This window comes from Neurospora tetrasperma, assembly GCF_000213175.1.
Source record: "Neurospora tetrasperma FGSC 2508 unplaced genomic scaffold NEUTE1scaffold_3, whole genome shotgun sequence".
NCBI lineage: Eukaryota > Fungi > Ascomycota > Sordariomycetes > Sordariales > Sordariaceae > Neurospora > Neurospora tetrasperma.
The window spans coordinates 3,511,839-3,527,318 of NW_009799101.1; the positions used below are offsets into that span (position 1 = coordinate 3,511,839).

General features: G+C 51.2%; 4 protein-coding genes across 4 annotated transcripts; 2 read left to right on the forward strand and 2 right to left on the reverse strand.

Annotated features, from left to right (window-relative positions):
• Positions 1-455: 455 nt before the first annotated feature.
• On the forward strand, positions 456-1,133 carry NEUTE1DRAFT_100984 (uncharacterized protein; the record flags this gene model as incomplete). Its single annotated transcript, XM_009852870.1, has 3 exons — positions 456-520; positions 997-1,015; positions 1,065-1,133. The coding sequence occupies 3 exons, from the start codon at positions 456-458 to the stop codon at positions 1,131-1,133; spliced, it is 153 nt and encodes a 50-aa protein (XP_009851172.1).
• Positions 1,134-3,712: 2,579 nt separating this feature from the next.
• Positions 3,713-5,151, reverse strand: NEUTE1DRAFT_122404 (uncharacterized protein; the record flags this gene model as incomplete). The annotated part of the gene is made up of 4 exons (XM_009852871.1): positions 3,713-3,788; positions 3,824-4,184; positions 4,238-4,732; positions 5,109-5,151. 4 exons carry the CDS (start codon positions 5,149-5,151, stop codon positions 3,764-3,766), a joined length of 924 nt encoding a protein of 307 aa, XP_009851173.1.
• Positions 5,152-8,201: 3,050 nt separating this feature from the next.
• NEUTE1DRAFT_122405 (uncharacterized protein) lies at positions 8,202-10,012 on the reverse strand (the record flags this gene model as incomplete). The annotated part of the gene is made up of 4 exons (XM_009852872.1): positions 8,202-8,613; positions 8,684-8,918; positions 9,024-9,199; positions 9,272-10,012. 4 exons carry the CDS (start codon positions 9,987-9,989, stop codon positions 8,489-8,491), a joined length of 1,254 nt encoding a protein of 417 aa, XP_009851174.1.
• Positions 10,013-10,723: 711 nt separating this feature from the next.
• Positions 10,724-13,181, forward strand: NEUTE1DRAFT_94965 (glycyl-tRNA synthetase 1; the record flags this gene model as incomplete). The annotated part of the gene is made up of 2 exons (XM_009852873.1): positions 10,724-12,581; positions 12,637-13,181. The coding sequence occupies 2 exons, from the start codon at positions 10,992-10,994 to the stop codon at positions 13,036-13,038; spliced, it is 1,992 nt and encodes a 663-aa protein (XP_009851175.1).
• Positions 13,182-15,480: the final 2,299 nt, after the last annotated feature.

Consider the following 15,480-nt stretch of genomic DNA (forward strand, 5'->3'; position numbering starts at 1 on the left):
GATGAGAGCGGAGAAGGACGATGAGCTGGGACGAAGGCCAACGAGGTCCACACCCATGGGATAGGATACATACATATGTACATACCTACTGTAGTGTACAAGTACGGTACGGCACAGCATCGGCTCGTTGTGGTGCTGCAGATGCTCGCACGTAAAACCAACAGCCGGTAGCCAGTTGGAAGAGAGCAAGCACATGGGGCCTGGGCATTGAGTCTCTCCGTCCGGCTTTCCCCCGAATGGCCACTTGCGGCCGGGGACTCGATTAGAATCATCACCAACCCGATTGTGCTGCGAAACTGCCTCGGTAGCAATCGCTTTCACTCTTTCACAGAGCGGATGATACCTTGATGGTACCTAAAAGAGATCAGTGATCATGAAAGTGGCCTGACATGTTGTTTTACCCGGATGCCGGACAGGTCGCATCACAACCCAAAGTGCATTTCAAGGTGGACCCCATGTTTGGTGTTTTCACTCGACGGCCCAGCCACGATCCGACAAGATGCACCAACAAGGTGAAAAGGTGCATCACCTGGGGCCATGTCCCATGGCCATATTTATCCATTGACCGTCTTGTCCAGCTGCCGGATCGAGAGGTCCTCTCCGACACCCAGCCTCTCAGCCAGACCTACCGAACCAATGCCGAAGAGACCGTGCGCGCTCTTACACCCATACTTGAGTTCCTGACCCGGCACTGGATGGTGGAGTCAGCCGCAACGGAATGGGTGGACGGACGGTCAGGGACGGAGCAGTGCCGTTGACATGGATGGACTGCGGTGGTGAGAAAGGGCCGACCTCCGGGTACTCTGTCCCTTCCTTTTTCCACTGAATGAAAAAAAGACCCATCGCGTCTCTTGGGTGCGCTTCCCCGTCTGCAATGGAATGCAATCCTGCAGCATCTCATTCTGACCGTATCCCACAAGACTCCGAAGGGTGACATAATCGCCATTGGGTACACGTATAGTAATTGTACGTTTGTGCCTCCGACACATATCACAGCCTACCTACTGCGTACACCGTACACAACAGACCATGCCTACCTATACACAGTATGTACCACAATACAGCTGCGGGAACAGCAGGAGTGGCAGCCGCCGCGGACGGGCATACCCCCGAGACACATCGTCTCGGCCTAAGCCATAAATCACTAACAACCAGCTGATTGGGACGAAACCGAACCCGGTGCGCTGGACTCGGGGCCCCTTGACGTTCCCCACTTTGTATGGAGGCACACGTTTGGTGCCATGTGGGTGGAGAGTTCTCAAGAGACAGAAAAATGTTTATTTTCGAACATTGAAGTGTTCCGCCGGTACCCCCGTACCTGGCGTCAGTTACGACTACACTACGTACTGCATATGTATGTAGTACCAACAAATCGGGCCCCATACAGATCTTCTACTTATTTAGAACCATCTTGCGAGGGTTTGTTCGAACCTTCGGGTTTATGACCTATGGACTCCGGACATGTGCTCTGCAGCATGTCTTCAATGTCATGAACTTTGTTGGTGGTTGGTTCTTGGTCTGGCCCCCGATGTCCGCCCGGCCCAACATCCGGCGGCGGAGTACAATATACAAATGCAAGCAAGGCGCATGTCAGGCATCTCCTCCTGTGGAAAAGCCCCTGAAGTCAAGACTGTAAATCCTGATGCTTCTAAACTCATGATTATCCTCATCATGCTCTCTTCAGTCCTTCCATGCATCCCGGCCATCCTTCCAGACTCATTCATCACTATGCAACTCCTTCCTGCCACGCGGCGTGCATTCGTTGTGTACATACATACCTACATACATAGCGTAGATACCAGACCGTGTCCTACTTCCCTGCCCTCACTCAGCACTCAGAGAGAGAGAGAGAGAGAGAGGCAGACGGGGAGAGGGACCGGCCCGACCCTCGCTTGCAACACAACTTTGAACTAGCGGTCAATTTCTGGCACCAACAGGTCTTTCATTTTCCCCTCCTCCCTTACCTCCACCCCCTCACACGTGTTTTTATACGCCATAACCAATCCGCGTCTTTGGACAAATTCCCGTCGTACGTCATAGGTCAGACAGATACCCGACTGCCAGCCAGTCTGTTACACTCTGTCAAAACAGGTCCGACCAACCGGTTGCCCGGACATATTTGGACCCCAAAATTCGAAAACAAGGGACGAAAAAGAAGGAAGGACAAGAGAGAAAGAAGGATCAAAGAGAATGCGTTACTGCAATTAAAATTCGCAGGTTGTTGGGTCTGGACCATTTTTTCTTTTTTTTCTTTTCTGTTGGTGGATGTTTGCTTGTTTCATCCTTTGTTTCCTTTTTTTTTTTTGTGTGTGCTATTTTATCAAAAAATAGAATATGCATAGAATAAAAATAGATACTTTATCTGTTAACCAAGAAAAAAAAAAAAGGTTTAATGGTGGAGCCGCAAATAACGTATCGAGAGATGGCAACCTTATTCTTTCTATCAATAAACAGGCTAAGCAGCGAGCATACATTCCCTAAAATAGGAGTTGGGCGAAAGTGTAGATATGTGTGTGTGTGTGTGTGTGTGGTCTAAGCGCATCTATTTTGAGGAACATGGTTCTATAATAGTAAAGGGGAAAGCAGGAGATCATGCTGCTATCCTATGGGGTAATCGAGGTGTTTAAAAGATTCGTCTTGTCTGCTTCCTCGCTAGGAGGGCGAGAGATAAGTGCAAAAGAGGCCAAGAAAACCAACATACTATGTATAGGCAAAAGCCTATGTGTAAGATCACATCAACTAATTGACCCTCAATCCGTCGTCCCCGAATTTTTCTTCTTATTTTTTTTTCTCTCTCATATTCATTGAACTGAACCATGGCGAGCCTATTAGACAGGACCTACCCGTTTTTTTTCCATCATCCCTAGCTGTTCTCTTTCCGCAAACTCCGGCGTTGCTCAGCAAAGCACCTTCCCGTTTTCATCCCGGTATCGATCCCTATTGCTTCCATCTGGTATCAGAAGAAAACACCAAAAAGAATGGCACAATATATGGTTTCTAGAACTCCAGATCCAACAAAAGGTACCTGACCCCTTTCTGCTCTATAGGTGCTACCCCTGCGCCATTTCCATTCAAACAACTCTTCTCGTGCCTCGGTAGCCCCGTCTAGAAGCAAATTCACAACGTTCTTGTCAAGCCTGTCCACGACAGTTCAGCACAGCGACCCCCTTCTTGAGTAATATTTCCCCGGGCCTTCTTGTTGAAGCTGTGGCTATCCTTGGTGATATCATCGACCACGGTTAAAAGCTTGCGCTTCTTTCGTGATCGTGCCTCGTCGTCGTAAACGATCGTTAGTTGGTTATATGTCGAATCCTCATCGTCGAAACCATCGTCCTCATCTAATGTGATCCCTGGGCTTACTAGGCCGGTGCTGGAGGCGAGCTCTCGTGGGCGTGGAGAAGCTAGAGCGCAGCTTCTTGGTATCCTGCTAGAATAATAATCCGTGTTGTCTCGCGACGTTTCCCTTGTGTGGTGATGATATTTTCTTGTGCGGTGTTTGTGATGATGTTGATGTTGATATTGTTGGTGGCGTGACCTGAACGAACCCGATGCTTCCTTCAGTATATCGGATGACTTTCTAACCCCCGTATTCTCTCTTGATTCCAAGGTGACGGGCTTGTCACACACCTCGGCCACCTCTTGATCCAGTACCCCGTCTCCGCCCCCCGCTGTTATAGGGAAGGGCCTCAATACGTTGGTAATATCATCCCACCACCTTTCCCCAAACCGTCTGTACCAGTCCACAGTGACCCTGAGCCCCTCTTCAAAAGTTGTCTTCGGCTCCCAACCTAGTTTTCGCAGTTTCGTACCGTCAACGGCATACCGGTGATCGTTGAAAGGTCGGTCGTGAGTGTACTTGACCCAACGATGGATCTCTTCTTGTTCTGCCCCCATAGGCGACGATGAGGGCGGGGATGTGGTATAGTTGCAAGGAGGTGATGATGACGGAGACCGAGAGGGGATAATCTCCATCTCGGCTAGGAGTTTGTGGCAAAGCGACAAGTTGCTGATTTCATCGTAAGAACCAACGTTATAGATCTCCCCTAGCTGACCTCTGTGCAGAATGGTATCGAACGCGTCGGCGGCGTCGCCTGCAAAAAGATAACGACGAGTGGGCGAGCCGTCTCCGTGAAGGACGACGGGCTCTCCTCGGGCGAGTAGGCAGGTGAACTTTGGAATGATTTCTGGCAGAGGCATTAGCAAGGCAAACATGGTGGGAAAGAAGGGATAAACTCACTCTCCGGGTACTGGTGAGGGCCATAGACATTGTTGCTCCTCACTATAATGACGGGTAGTTTAAAGCTCTTCTCGTAAGAGTTCACCAGCATCTCGGCAGCAGCTTTGCTGGCCGCATAGGGGTTAGTGGGTGCCAGAATGCTCGTCTCCAGAAGATCATCTTCATCATCCTTTACCTCGCCATATACTTCATCGGTAGACACGTGGATGAAGCGCTTGATGCCCGCTTTTCGGGCGCTCTCGAGCAGAACATGGGTACCGTAAACATTGGTATGAGTGAAACCGAACGGATTTCCAAAACTCAGATCGACATGTGATTGAGCGGCAAAGTGAAAGATGGTGTCGATATTATATCGCTCCAGACAGTCCATGACCTCGGAAGGATTCGTAATGTCGCCTCTGTAAAACGAGAAGTTCGGCTCATGTTCTAGTACCCTGGTGTTGTTGAGCGATGCGCAGTAGTCTAACTTGTCGAATGAGACGACATTGTAGGCTTCTGGATACGTCAATACCAAGTGTCTGACAACCCAACATGCTCTGACATACCAACTCTGTTAACCAAAGGTACGGATAAGAAAACAAGACAGGCGGATTCATGCTAGACAGGGGTCGGTAATCGTGGGTAGGGTAAGTCTTACATGAAACCAGCGCCTCCTGTCACCATGATGTTCTTTACATCAGGCAGAGGATCAAACTTTGTAGTGCCGGTGAACACAGGAGCATCACGCCAAATTTCGTTGACCTCGAAAGGGCTCTCCTGTTGAGAGCTGGGTGAAATAGGCGTAAATGCTAACAAGACGAAGATGAGTTAGCATAAAAATCAAACAAATGAAAGACAAGCAGTGAGTTCCATCATTGGAAACTGGACTCACCGCCGTTGTACGGGCTGGTTGACTCTTGTGTTGCGAAAGTCATTATTTGGTTCTTGCCGCCTCTGTATACCCGAAGAAAACGAGGTCTGATGGCAAAGTGGCTGGATGCGGTGCACCCTTCCTTATGAGCCACCCGGGAGTTCGCGTGGAGGCGTATGCGTACGCCCGATGGCTGGGTTTATTATTATTATGTCAGGTTATTTTTTTTCCCTTTCTAAATGGCTACATTCCTTCTCCCGTTTGTAAGTAACTGAATCTGTGATAGACTCGCACCGCGTCATTGGAGACATGTGTCTTGGGCAACCACATACATAAAAGGTGCAGTGAAATATGCAGAGCGCATAGACGCGCGAGGGTATCGTGTAAGTTACTTGACAAAACCTCGAGGATGTGGCGCCTGTTTTAGTCTTCGAAAGGGTCGAGAGTAGTAGTCACGGACTGAACGCGCCATGCGAATGATGAGGGCGGAACTGAGAAGAAACGCAGGTTGAAGAAACGAGGAGCAAACGAGTGACAACGGCGTGACAGTGACACAACCAAGTTGGCATGAATGTGGTGGAAGAAAGTCAAGCTCTCGTAATTGTCGTAATGGTAATGGTCGCATTAATCCCTGGCGGACCCTGGCCCTCCGGACACCCAAGACTCGGTGCACCGATTCGGTATGCGCACCGGTATACCACCTCGGCTGGGGATAAGAGGGTGCGTAACCCGTGAGAAAGAGAGTGATGATGATGATAATTTTATGGGAGAAGAGAAGCAATGGAAGGTTGGGGTTTGCCACTTTTGTGTTTTGATTTTGTGGTTTGGGTTCCGTTCTCTTCTAGAGAATTCAATTTTGACTTGCTACCAATGGAAGCAAAGTAAACATGCCTGTACAGCCCTGAAAGTTGCCTGACGCTACGGGCAAAGATCCGCGGGAGGATGTCACTGCCACACTTCAACGACGGGCAGTCCAAGGTTTCTGCCCGGTTTGTTCTGGGACTTGGGACGATTGCGGTGCTGCCCCTGAACTGAAACTTGGTTATCACCACCACTCGGGCTTTAAATAACGATATGCCCCCGAGTCCCCACGGGGGCATAGCCCAACTGCAGGTTGAATTAATTCAATGACTCGACAGCTTGAAGTGGAAAAAGCATGGGAATACGTACCCAACTTCTGTGTTCCTGATAGGCGCGGTTGAAATTCCATTCCTGCCCCGCATAAAAGTCCACTGGCCGCCGATTTCCCCATACACCATCTCCACGTTAGTGTAGTGTAAAGTTTAGGGTTCTCCGCTCTCCTGGTGGAGGTCTGCAGTGCGTCATAACGGCCATTCTACAAATGATAACCTAACCCTTGGCCTTCCTCCTACATATCCATCTGGTCTTCATCCCTTTGGCCACTATGAACGAGACAATGGAAGACCCAATCAATGCCAGCAAACACACGCCTTCTTTCCTGAAGAAACCGTTTTCTTTCTGTCTGAGCACTTTTCCGCCGTAAACGAGATTTTCCACTAGCTTCATGCGAGGCGCATCATTCTCAACGGCCTGCACTGCAGCCAGGATACCACACCCACCTCCACATTGGCACATGTATCGGCCTGTATGCTGGTCATCGCGGATCGAGACGTCAAGTCGCTCGAAGCTGTGCTGAACCGTGTTGCATTTTCATGTACGAACTTGACCCAGTGTCACTTGAGCCGAAATTTCACTGAGCGATGGATATGATGGCTATCTCCTCGTCTTGGCACACTGGACACTCTGGTTCATCCACGGAAGGAAACTCTCTAAAGCCGAGACAGAAACAGTTTCGGATGCAGCACCAAAATCATTGCTAATGCCGAGGGCCCCAGAATATGTTGAAGTAGTCTAGACATACGAGATGTTTTGGAAAGGCTTGTGTACTTGGGTCCTGTTTATCGGATCTTGTCTTACACAGAGACCCGTGGTCGATGTGATCTTCTTTTCCTCTTCCGTGAGGGCTTGACATTTTCTTCCATATATATTGATTTCACACTCATGTTATAGCCGATTGGTAACTGATCGATGTGACCCTGATACCCGCGTTATCCGAAGAAAGAGCTACCGTCTCGGTCTAGCATCATACTATTGCCCGTCACCTAATTTTTAACTTCAACATTTCCCTAGCAAGAATACCGGAACACTTGACGAACGAGATGTTAGGAGATCAAGATAACACGGCCACAAGCGCATCGTCACCCTCAGAGTGAGCTAGTTCAATCAGAACCAGCGAGATAAACACCCGAATCGGAAATGACAGCTTTCATCTCGAAAAGCCCAAGATACCGGGAGACCTCAAAGTTGATAAAGATCGATAAATAAGATTAAAGCCTCTTGCTTTCTAAATAGGAAAACCAAACACATCGACCATCTAGAGAAAACTCTCCCGCACCCGCCTTCATCTGAATGGCGGTCAACATCATAGTCTCAATATTGATTGTTCATCTTTCCCTGCTCTCCTCTCCCAACAGTCCCTTACTAACAACCGAACCAACCCAGGTTTTCACAATTCAGTCCATTTCTCCACCCCATCCTTCCAATTCACCCAGCTCTCCTTCGCAACCTTCCACTTCCTCACCACCTACCTGACCCTCTCCCTCCTATCACGACCTCCCCTCTCGCTCTTCGTCCTCGCTCCATCTCTCCCCGAGACACTCCCCTCAGCGTGGCCATGTCCCTCGATGTGATCCTCCCTAATTGGCTAATACCTTTTAATTCTGTAACCTTCTACCAGCTCGCTTGGATCTTGCTCACGCCAACCGTGGCGTGACGAATCACGTTCTCTACCACTCCGTCTTACCCGAGAGAGCGATGTTGGCTTTGGTCCCAGCTTGTGTGCGGGGTGTGGATAGTCAGTCATTATGATACCCTACCTTTTACCTCCTTCAACCGAAACCGTACCTGGTTCAGCAACAGATCAAACCCAAAAGCAAGTCGAAACCATAACCCCCTAGGGCATCCTCTTCTCACTTCTCGGCATCCTCGGCTCGTCCCTCTACACCATCTGGATCGCCCACTATCACCGCAAACTCGGCGGCATCTCCAGCTTCTCTTGCCGATGATGCCGAGAAGAATGGCTGACCTGTCGTTGCTGGGTTAGATATCCAGTGGCTATGCTCAAGGAGAAAGCCAAGGAGGCTGGTCATAAATTATAGAAAGGGAGAGGAAACCGGCGGTACATGCACAGAAAATAGGTAGTCTTGAAGTACAGTCATAGTGACCTGATATTGATGAATCATGCCTTCCTCCCAAACCCTTTTGTGAACCGATAACGCCACATACACACTTTGAATAAGACAAATACTCTCCAGTGCCAATAGAGATGATGGCATCCTGAAAGAAGGGTATCACCAATACTACCATCATGATCAGCCCCCTTAGAGGTTGAAGCGCGTGCGAACCTTCTCCATCTTGGCCTTCCACTCCCACTTCAAAGCATCCTCTCCTTCGCTGCCAGCCCGACCGATACCCTTATCCACTCTACGAAGCTTGAGAGTGAATCCTATCATAACAAGTCAGCCACTTTCGGTTCATCCGCCAAAACTATGGTTTTCCGCGGTATCAAGACTTACGGGGTCCAATCTCCTGCAAACCAGCACGGATACCCTGCATACCCTCCATCTCCTTGCCCTCCGCAGTAACCACGTTCTTCTCCGTCGTGCGGGCCTCGCGGAAGACGTAGCGGTGGCGGCGAAAGAAGATGTAATCACGCTGGTTGTGCAGTGTCACGACCTGGCGACCCGAAAGCTCGGGCCTGGGAGGGAACATGGTGTGCATGGATTTAGCGGCGAGGATACCGAGAGGGGTCTTGAATCCATTGAGGAGAAGCTCGGGCTGTGTAGTTTTTGGTTGCGATACTTAGTCTCGATGTCCTATACTTAATGCACTTGGGAATCAGGATGGACGGCTTACGTAGTGGTTTGTGGGGTTACCGTGGCCAAGGAGAGCCTTTCCAGGCAGGTAATTGCGGATGGTGTATGTCAACGAAGGACCAGGGGCAACATCTTCGCCGTTGAGATGGATGACGGTCAGGGAGCTAGGCTTCTTGAGATCTTCGCCGACAATCATGAGAATCGTGTATCCACGGTCTGTAACAATTCAGGCATGTATTAGCAATCTTTTCTTGGGCAACAAAGTTCCAACCTGGGTGCGCTACTCACTCTTGGCAAACTTTGCGATCTCGCGAACACTATACTTGTGTCCATAAGCGTGCGCACTCCGTCTGATGTACGTGCTGTTGGGAAAGATGGCAGCAATGTCCTCCGCCTCCTTGTGAATGGTGCCGTTCAAATGGGTGGTGACCAGAATCTTGGGGTCGACTGGGGGCTCCTCGTTGAAGAGATTGGGGAATTGTCGTGTGAGCGAGTCGGGAGTCATGTCTAGATTTGTCGACGTGGTCGAAGGAGCGATGCTGGGTTTCCTCTGCGCACGCTCCTGTCTGAGTCTCTCGATGCGCTCCTCGGCATCTTCGTCGTCATCGCCCTCCTCGTCCGAGTCCAACATAGAATCGGCATCGTCGTCCTTCTCCTCATCCTCCTCCGTAACTCCATCGGCTAGCCTGGCAGCCTCGGCCTCCTCCTTCTCCAAGCGCCTTCTCTTGAGCTCGGCAACATCCACAGCGACGCCCAGGCTGTCGTCGTCAACATCATCCCACACACGTTTCCTCTCAATGGTCAAGGGTTGGTTGTTTGCGAGGCGCTCTTCTCTGAGTTTGGGATCCTTGGCCTCCTCCTTCCTCCGGCGGTGACGCTCCTCGTGGCGTTCCTTTCCCTGCTCCTTCTTTTGCTTGACGTATAATTGCTTTCTGACAATCTTGTTGGAGGTCTTGAGCGACAGCGATCCGCCGGAGCGGTTTTTGCCCTTGTTACCGGACGGCATATCGGCTACGATGTGGTAACACGGCGGTGGGATTAGTAGTTGTCGCGGTGTTAAAATTGTAGGGTAGGATCAATCCTCCAGTAGTAGTTCAAACTTGGACGTGATGCTGGGCAGTTGTTGCTACCTCTACCTAACGGATGAATTGAACGGGCCCGGTAAACTTTCTCTCAACTTTTTTTCTGGGCCCAGAGCCATCAAGGGCGCCAAGGCGTGCAGCTACAAGGGTACCCCAACAGCTAACGCACGGCCTCAGCCGGGAACAGGTACGTACCGCTACCCCTCAGTGTACTTCCTGACTGTCACCTGCACAGGATGACTCCATCCCGTCCCTTGCTGTAAGTTGGGACGGAAGCAGAATTTTTGGGATGAAGAACGGCGGTATCACGGACTCTTGATAACCAAATGTCAATACCTCTAGCCGATGAAAAGTCACAAAACGCTAGTCAGCGGAATGCGCTTTCTGTAAGGGAGTTAGGTAGGTAGTGTACACCTAGTAGCATGTGCAGTTCCACTTCCTGATATGGCTGGTGGATTCCAGCGAGTCGAGCCTTCTGTCGTGTACCGCGCCGCCACTGACGGCGGCTCGAGAGCGGGAATCTGGACCGCTGTCCCTTGGCTTAGGTTGTCTGGGTCGTTGGTGCCGGCCCCTCCATGGCGCCCCCCTCTACCCCCCCAAAGAAAAAAATCATCCCGCGATTGTTAAAATACGTGTTTCAATTGAAAAGGCCTCGACGAAACCTCAGTGGGCGACCGTGACTCACTTGGTTCCCTTGAGCACTGTAACAAGACCAATTCATGCGACCTCTTGCCCGTCTCGCCTCCCTCCGTTCTCCTGTTGCTGGTCAAGCCTTCAAATCGACGTTATCCACCCGAGCCGTCGCCAGTCGAACTTCTTGGACCCCGGCGCCCATCCCGCGGATCTCTTCGACATCGCTCCGATCCTTCTCCCTCTCTACCTCGCACCATCGCTTCCAAGTCTACGTCAAAAAACAAAACACCAAGATGACCTCGTCGGCCACCACCCTTAAGGGCCAGCCCCTTGACAAGGGCGTTCTCGAGTCCATGCTGCGCCGCCGCATGTTCTTTGCGCCCTCCTTCGATATCTACGGCGGTGTTGCTGGCCTCTACGATTATGGCCCGCCAGGCTGTGCCCTCCAGGCCAACATCATCGACATCTGGCGCAAGCACTTTGTCCTCGAGGAGGACATGCTCGAGGTCGACTGCACCGTCATGACCCCCCACGATGTTCTCAAGACCTCCGGCCACGTCGACAAGTTCGCCGACTGGATGTGCAAGGACCCCAAGAACGGCGACATTCTGCGCGCCGACCACTTCGTCGAGGACGTTCTCGAGGCCCGCCTCAAGGGCGACAAGGAGGCTCGCGGCCAGAAGGTGGAGGACAAGGAGGAGGACCCCAAGCGCAAGAAGAAGAAGGCCAAGGGTACTGAGGCTGTCAAGCTCGAGGACGCCGTCGTCAAGGAGTACGAGGAGATCCTCGCCCAGATCGACAACTACAACGGCGAGCAGCTCGGCGAGCTCATCAAGAAGTACGACTTGAGGAACCCCGCCACCGGTGTCCAGCCTGAGCCTCCCGTGGCCTTCAACCTCATGTTCCAGACTGCCATTGGCCCCAGCGGCAACCTTGCCGGCTACCTGCGCCCCGAGACCGCCCAGGGCCAATTCCTCAACTTCGCCAAGCTCCTCGAGTACAACGCCGGCAACATGCCCTTCGCTTCTGCTTCCATTGGCAAGTCCTACCGTAACGAGATCGCCCCTCGCGGTGGTCTTCTCCGTGTCCGCGAGTTCCTGATGGCCGAGATCGAGCACTTCGTTGACCCCGCCGGCCACAAGAAGCACGAAAGGTTCCACGAGGTTGCGGACATCGAGCTTGCCCTTCTCGACCGCAACGTCCAGCTCTCTGGCCAGACCACTGTCACCAAGATGACCATTGGCGAGGCTGTCAAGCAGAAGATCGTTGACAACGAGACTCTTGGTTACTTCCTTGCTCGCATTCACCTCTTCCTCCAGAAGATTGGTATCGATCAGTCCAAGATTCGCTTCCGTCAGCACATGAGCAACGAGATGGCTCACTATGCTTGCGACTGCTGGGATGCTGAACTTCTTACCTCGTCCGGCTGGGTTGAGTGCGTTGGCTGCGCTGACCGTAGTGCCTACGATTTGACTGTACACGCCAAGAGGACTGGTGCGCCCCTCGTTGTGCGCGAGACTCTCGAGACCCCCGAGATCGTGGAGAAGTGGGAGCCCGAGATCAACAGCAAGAAGTTTGGTCCTACCTTCAGAAAGGACGCCAAGACCGTTGAGGCTGCTATCCTTGCTCTTCCTCAGGAGGAGCTTGCTAAGCTCGCCGAGGAGCTCAAGACCAACGGCAAGATCGTCGTTGACGTTCCCGGTGTTGGTGATGGCAAGGTTGAGGTTAGCAAGGACCTGCTTGCCATTGAGTGGAAGAAGCACACCATCAACATCCGCGAGTACACCCCCAACGTTATCGAGCCCTCGTTCGGTATCGGCCGTATCCTCTACTCTCTCCTCGAGCACAACTACTGGGTTCGCGAGGGTGATGAGGCCCGCGGTGTAAGTGACATGTTCAAGCTTTACTTGGCAACATTTGCTAACCAAACCCTTCCAGGTCATATCCTTCCCCCCCGCCGTCGCTCCTGTCAAGGTCCTTATCGTTCCTATCTCCAGCAAGGCCGAATTCGCTCCTCACGTCCGCAGGCTTTCCCAGAAACTCCGCTCTGTCGGTATCTCCAGCCGTGTGGATGACTCGTCTGCCTCCATTGGCCGTCGCTACGCCAGAAACGATGAGCTCGGTACCCCCTTCGGCCTTACTATCGATTTCCAGACTCTTCAGGATGGTACCTTCACCCTCCGTGAGCGCGACAGCACACGGCAGGTCCGTGCTGAGGAGGAGAAGATTGTTGATGCCATCAAGGCGCTCGTTGAGGGCTCCAAGACATGGCAGGATGTCGAGTCAGAGCTCCCCATCTTCGAGGGCCAGGAACTTGAGATCCGCCCTGCTGAGAACTAAAATATATCAAAACGAGTGGACAGGTAAAGGGATTTTGCTAACTTAGCATGCCATGTTTGAAGGTTTTTTGGTTCGCTTTGCGGTAGACAAAACGTTTGAGCGAGCGAGAAATGAATGAATGAAAGCCAAAACTTAATACTGTTCCCATTGTGTGAAGCTCCATCACTGCACATTGAGTCTTAATGGTCATATCTTTTGGGTCAGCAAAAGGCTCGCACAGCTGGCTCATACACCAGTTGGTAGGCACACAAGAATTCGCAAACCAACGCCAACTGTGACGCGCGCCCAAAGGGTTTGAGATTCTTTGCCATGTAGTATTTCATCCTCAAATGTGATGCGAAGGTGGCCGCGCCGAATTAATTCACGGGTCTGGCCCGGTGGCTTGTTCGGGCGCTTGAGGAATAGGAACACAACTTGAAACAAAACGCCGTACTCTTCATTTCGTTTCTTGTTTCTCCTTGTTATTCCTTCCTTCTCATTCTCCATTCCATTAACGAATCGAGCATCTACTCAACGACGACAAAAACAAGAATGTTCGAAACATTTGTAAGAGAAAACCCTCGGAAGCCCCTTGTCAGCATGCTACCATAGGCCTCGAGTTCCCGTCTCAGGATAGACAGGGGTGCAATTCACGAGCCCCTCAGCGCCAAACTGGAACCGCCCAAAGATGTTTTGGGTGGTCTCAAGGTTATTCTTCCCGAGGCTTTGTCTTTGCCACTGTCGCGCAGCAGAAGCGCGGCTAGATCTGTACACTAGTGTGGTGTACATATGTGGTGACGCACAAAAGAGCCCCGTGCGATTGGGGGCTTTGTATCGCAGTGTACCGAGGTTCTCAATCTGGACGTGACACGAACTTTTTTTTAAACCAGGTATGTACAGAAAAGGTCTGTCTAGAGGGGCTCAATGGATGACGATTCTTTTATTTCTTCTTCTAGAAAGGGACCAGATCCAAAAACAGCCCCAAAGTCAGGGGTTCTACTAGTGTAGGCATGTAACTGATGACCCAAGATTTGAAGCAAGGGGTACCTACGCGAACCCAAATCCGGTACGAGGGGACGATCACCTGGTTCCCGTCCTTCTCCTTTCTGTGTTTCAACGGAACACTAGGTCCCTCAAGAATGCCCGTATCCGCATTCCGCAGCGGGAAAACAAGACAAGAAACCCTTGAATTCTTCAAAGTTGTCTTGGTCGAACCGTTCGTATCATCTTCGTTGTTTTTGCTGCTGAATGTGATCCATGTGTTATTTGACGACGTACGATGACCCTCCTCTAAAAGCTGAGACTTATCTGTCGGTTGATCGTAGCGGCATAACACGGCCGGACTAGTGGCAGAGATTCTCCAGGGTGTTTAAGATTGGTGTCTTGTACCGTCGTGATCTGTCCACATCGGAACCGAACACCTCAGCGGGACCGGTGGTGAATGAAGCATTAAGAGTAATGACGGCATAACTTCCGTGACAAAGAAGGTAGCACCCAATAATTTTTCGAGATCACACAAAGGTCAGGGTGTTCAGAACGAGTTTATGGGTATTTGTACGCCTGCGCTGCGAGAGCCTCGCGACGGCGGACAGCATATAGGACCGGGAAGGGAATAACTGCAGAGATATTTGGGATGGGCTCCCCAATCGTTATTTAACAACTTCATAGGTCCCAGACTGGTGCAGAGCATCTCAATTTCCATTGCAATGAACTCCAGGCTTCCCCGGTGGCCGGGCGTTTCTCACTTCTTTTACCATGCCGCTGGTGCGTAAAGTCGATATAAAAAAAAACAGAAAAGCCAAAAGGCTACGTTAAGACAGTACCTGCGCGCTAGGCACAAATGTGTTGTAAGAACAAGTATCTCGGTATCCATCCGAGCCAAGGCAGTAAGATGAAGACGTACCCGTTCTCAAGTCTGCAATGGATCTGACTGGTCGCGGCGCTGTCCCCCCCTTTCCCGCCGCAGTCTTGGTTACTCTGCCACTTCCACACGTTGGCGCACTGCATCTGCCCCGTTCCCCACTATTCTCACGCTAATCGTCCAAGGCTTCAACGTTCAATGGTCGCTCTAACGGGTGCCGCAGCTGTAACTGACGGTTTGATGGACCCTTACAATGCCCCTGCTCCCACTCTTGGATCCGACCATTCAACTTGCTGTGGTGAGAGATGTTCAGCGCAAAGAGGAGACAGTAGGGCATCTGGACGGCATCTCACCCGTATCGCTTGTTGTTGTTCCTGGGTTGAGCGTCTGGACCATAGGTCGTAGGTAGGTAAGGTAGTTATGGATGGTATATGTGAGGTGGGTAGGTAGGTACCTAGTGTACTGTCGTTGGTTGTTGTAGAAGACGGGATCACCTAAGTACCAGAAGAAAGACACCACAACCTGGATGCACCAAAACCTCGACCGGGATCCTAGGACCCTTACACGTTTTTGCCCCATACAGGCAATAATACCAGTAGTGT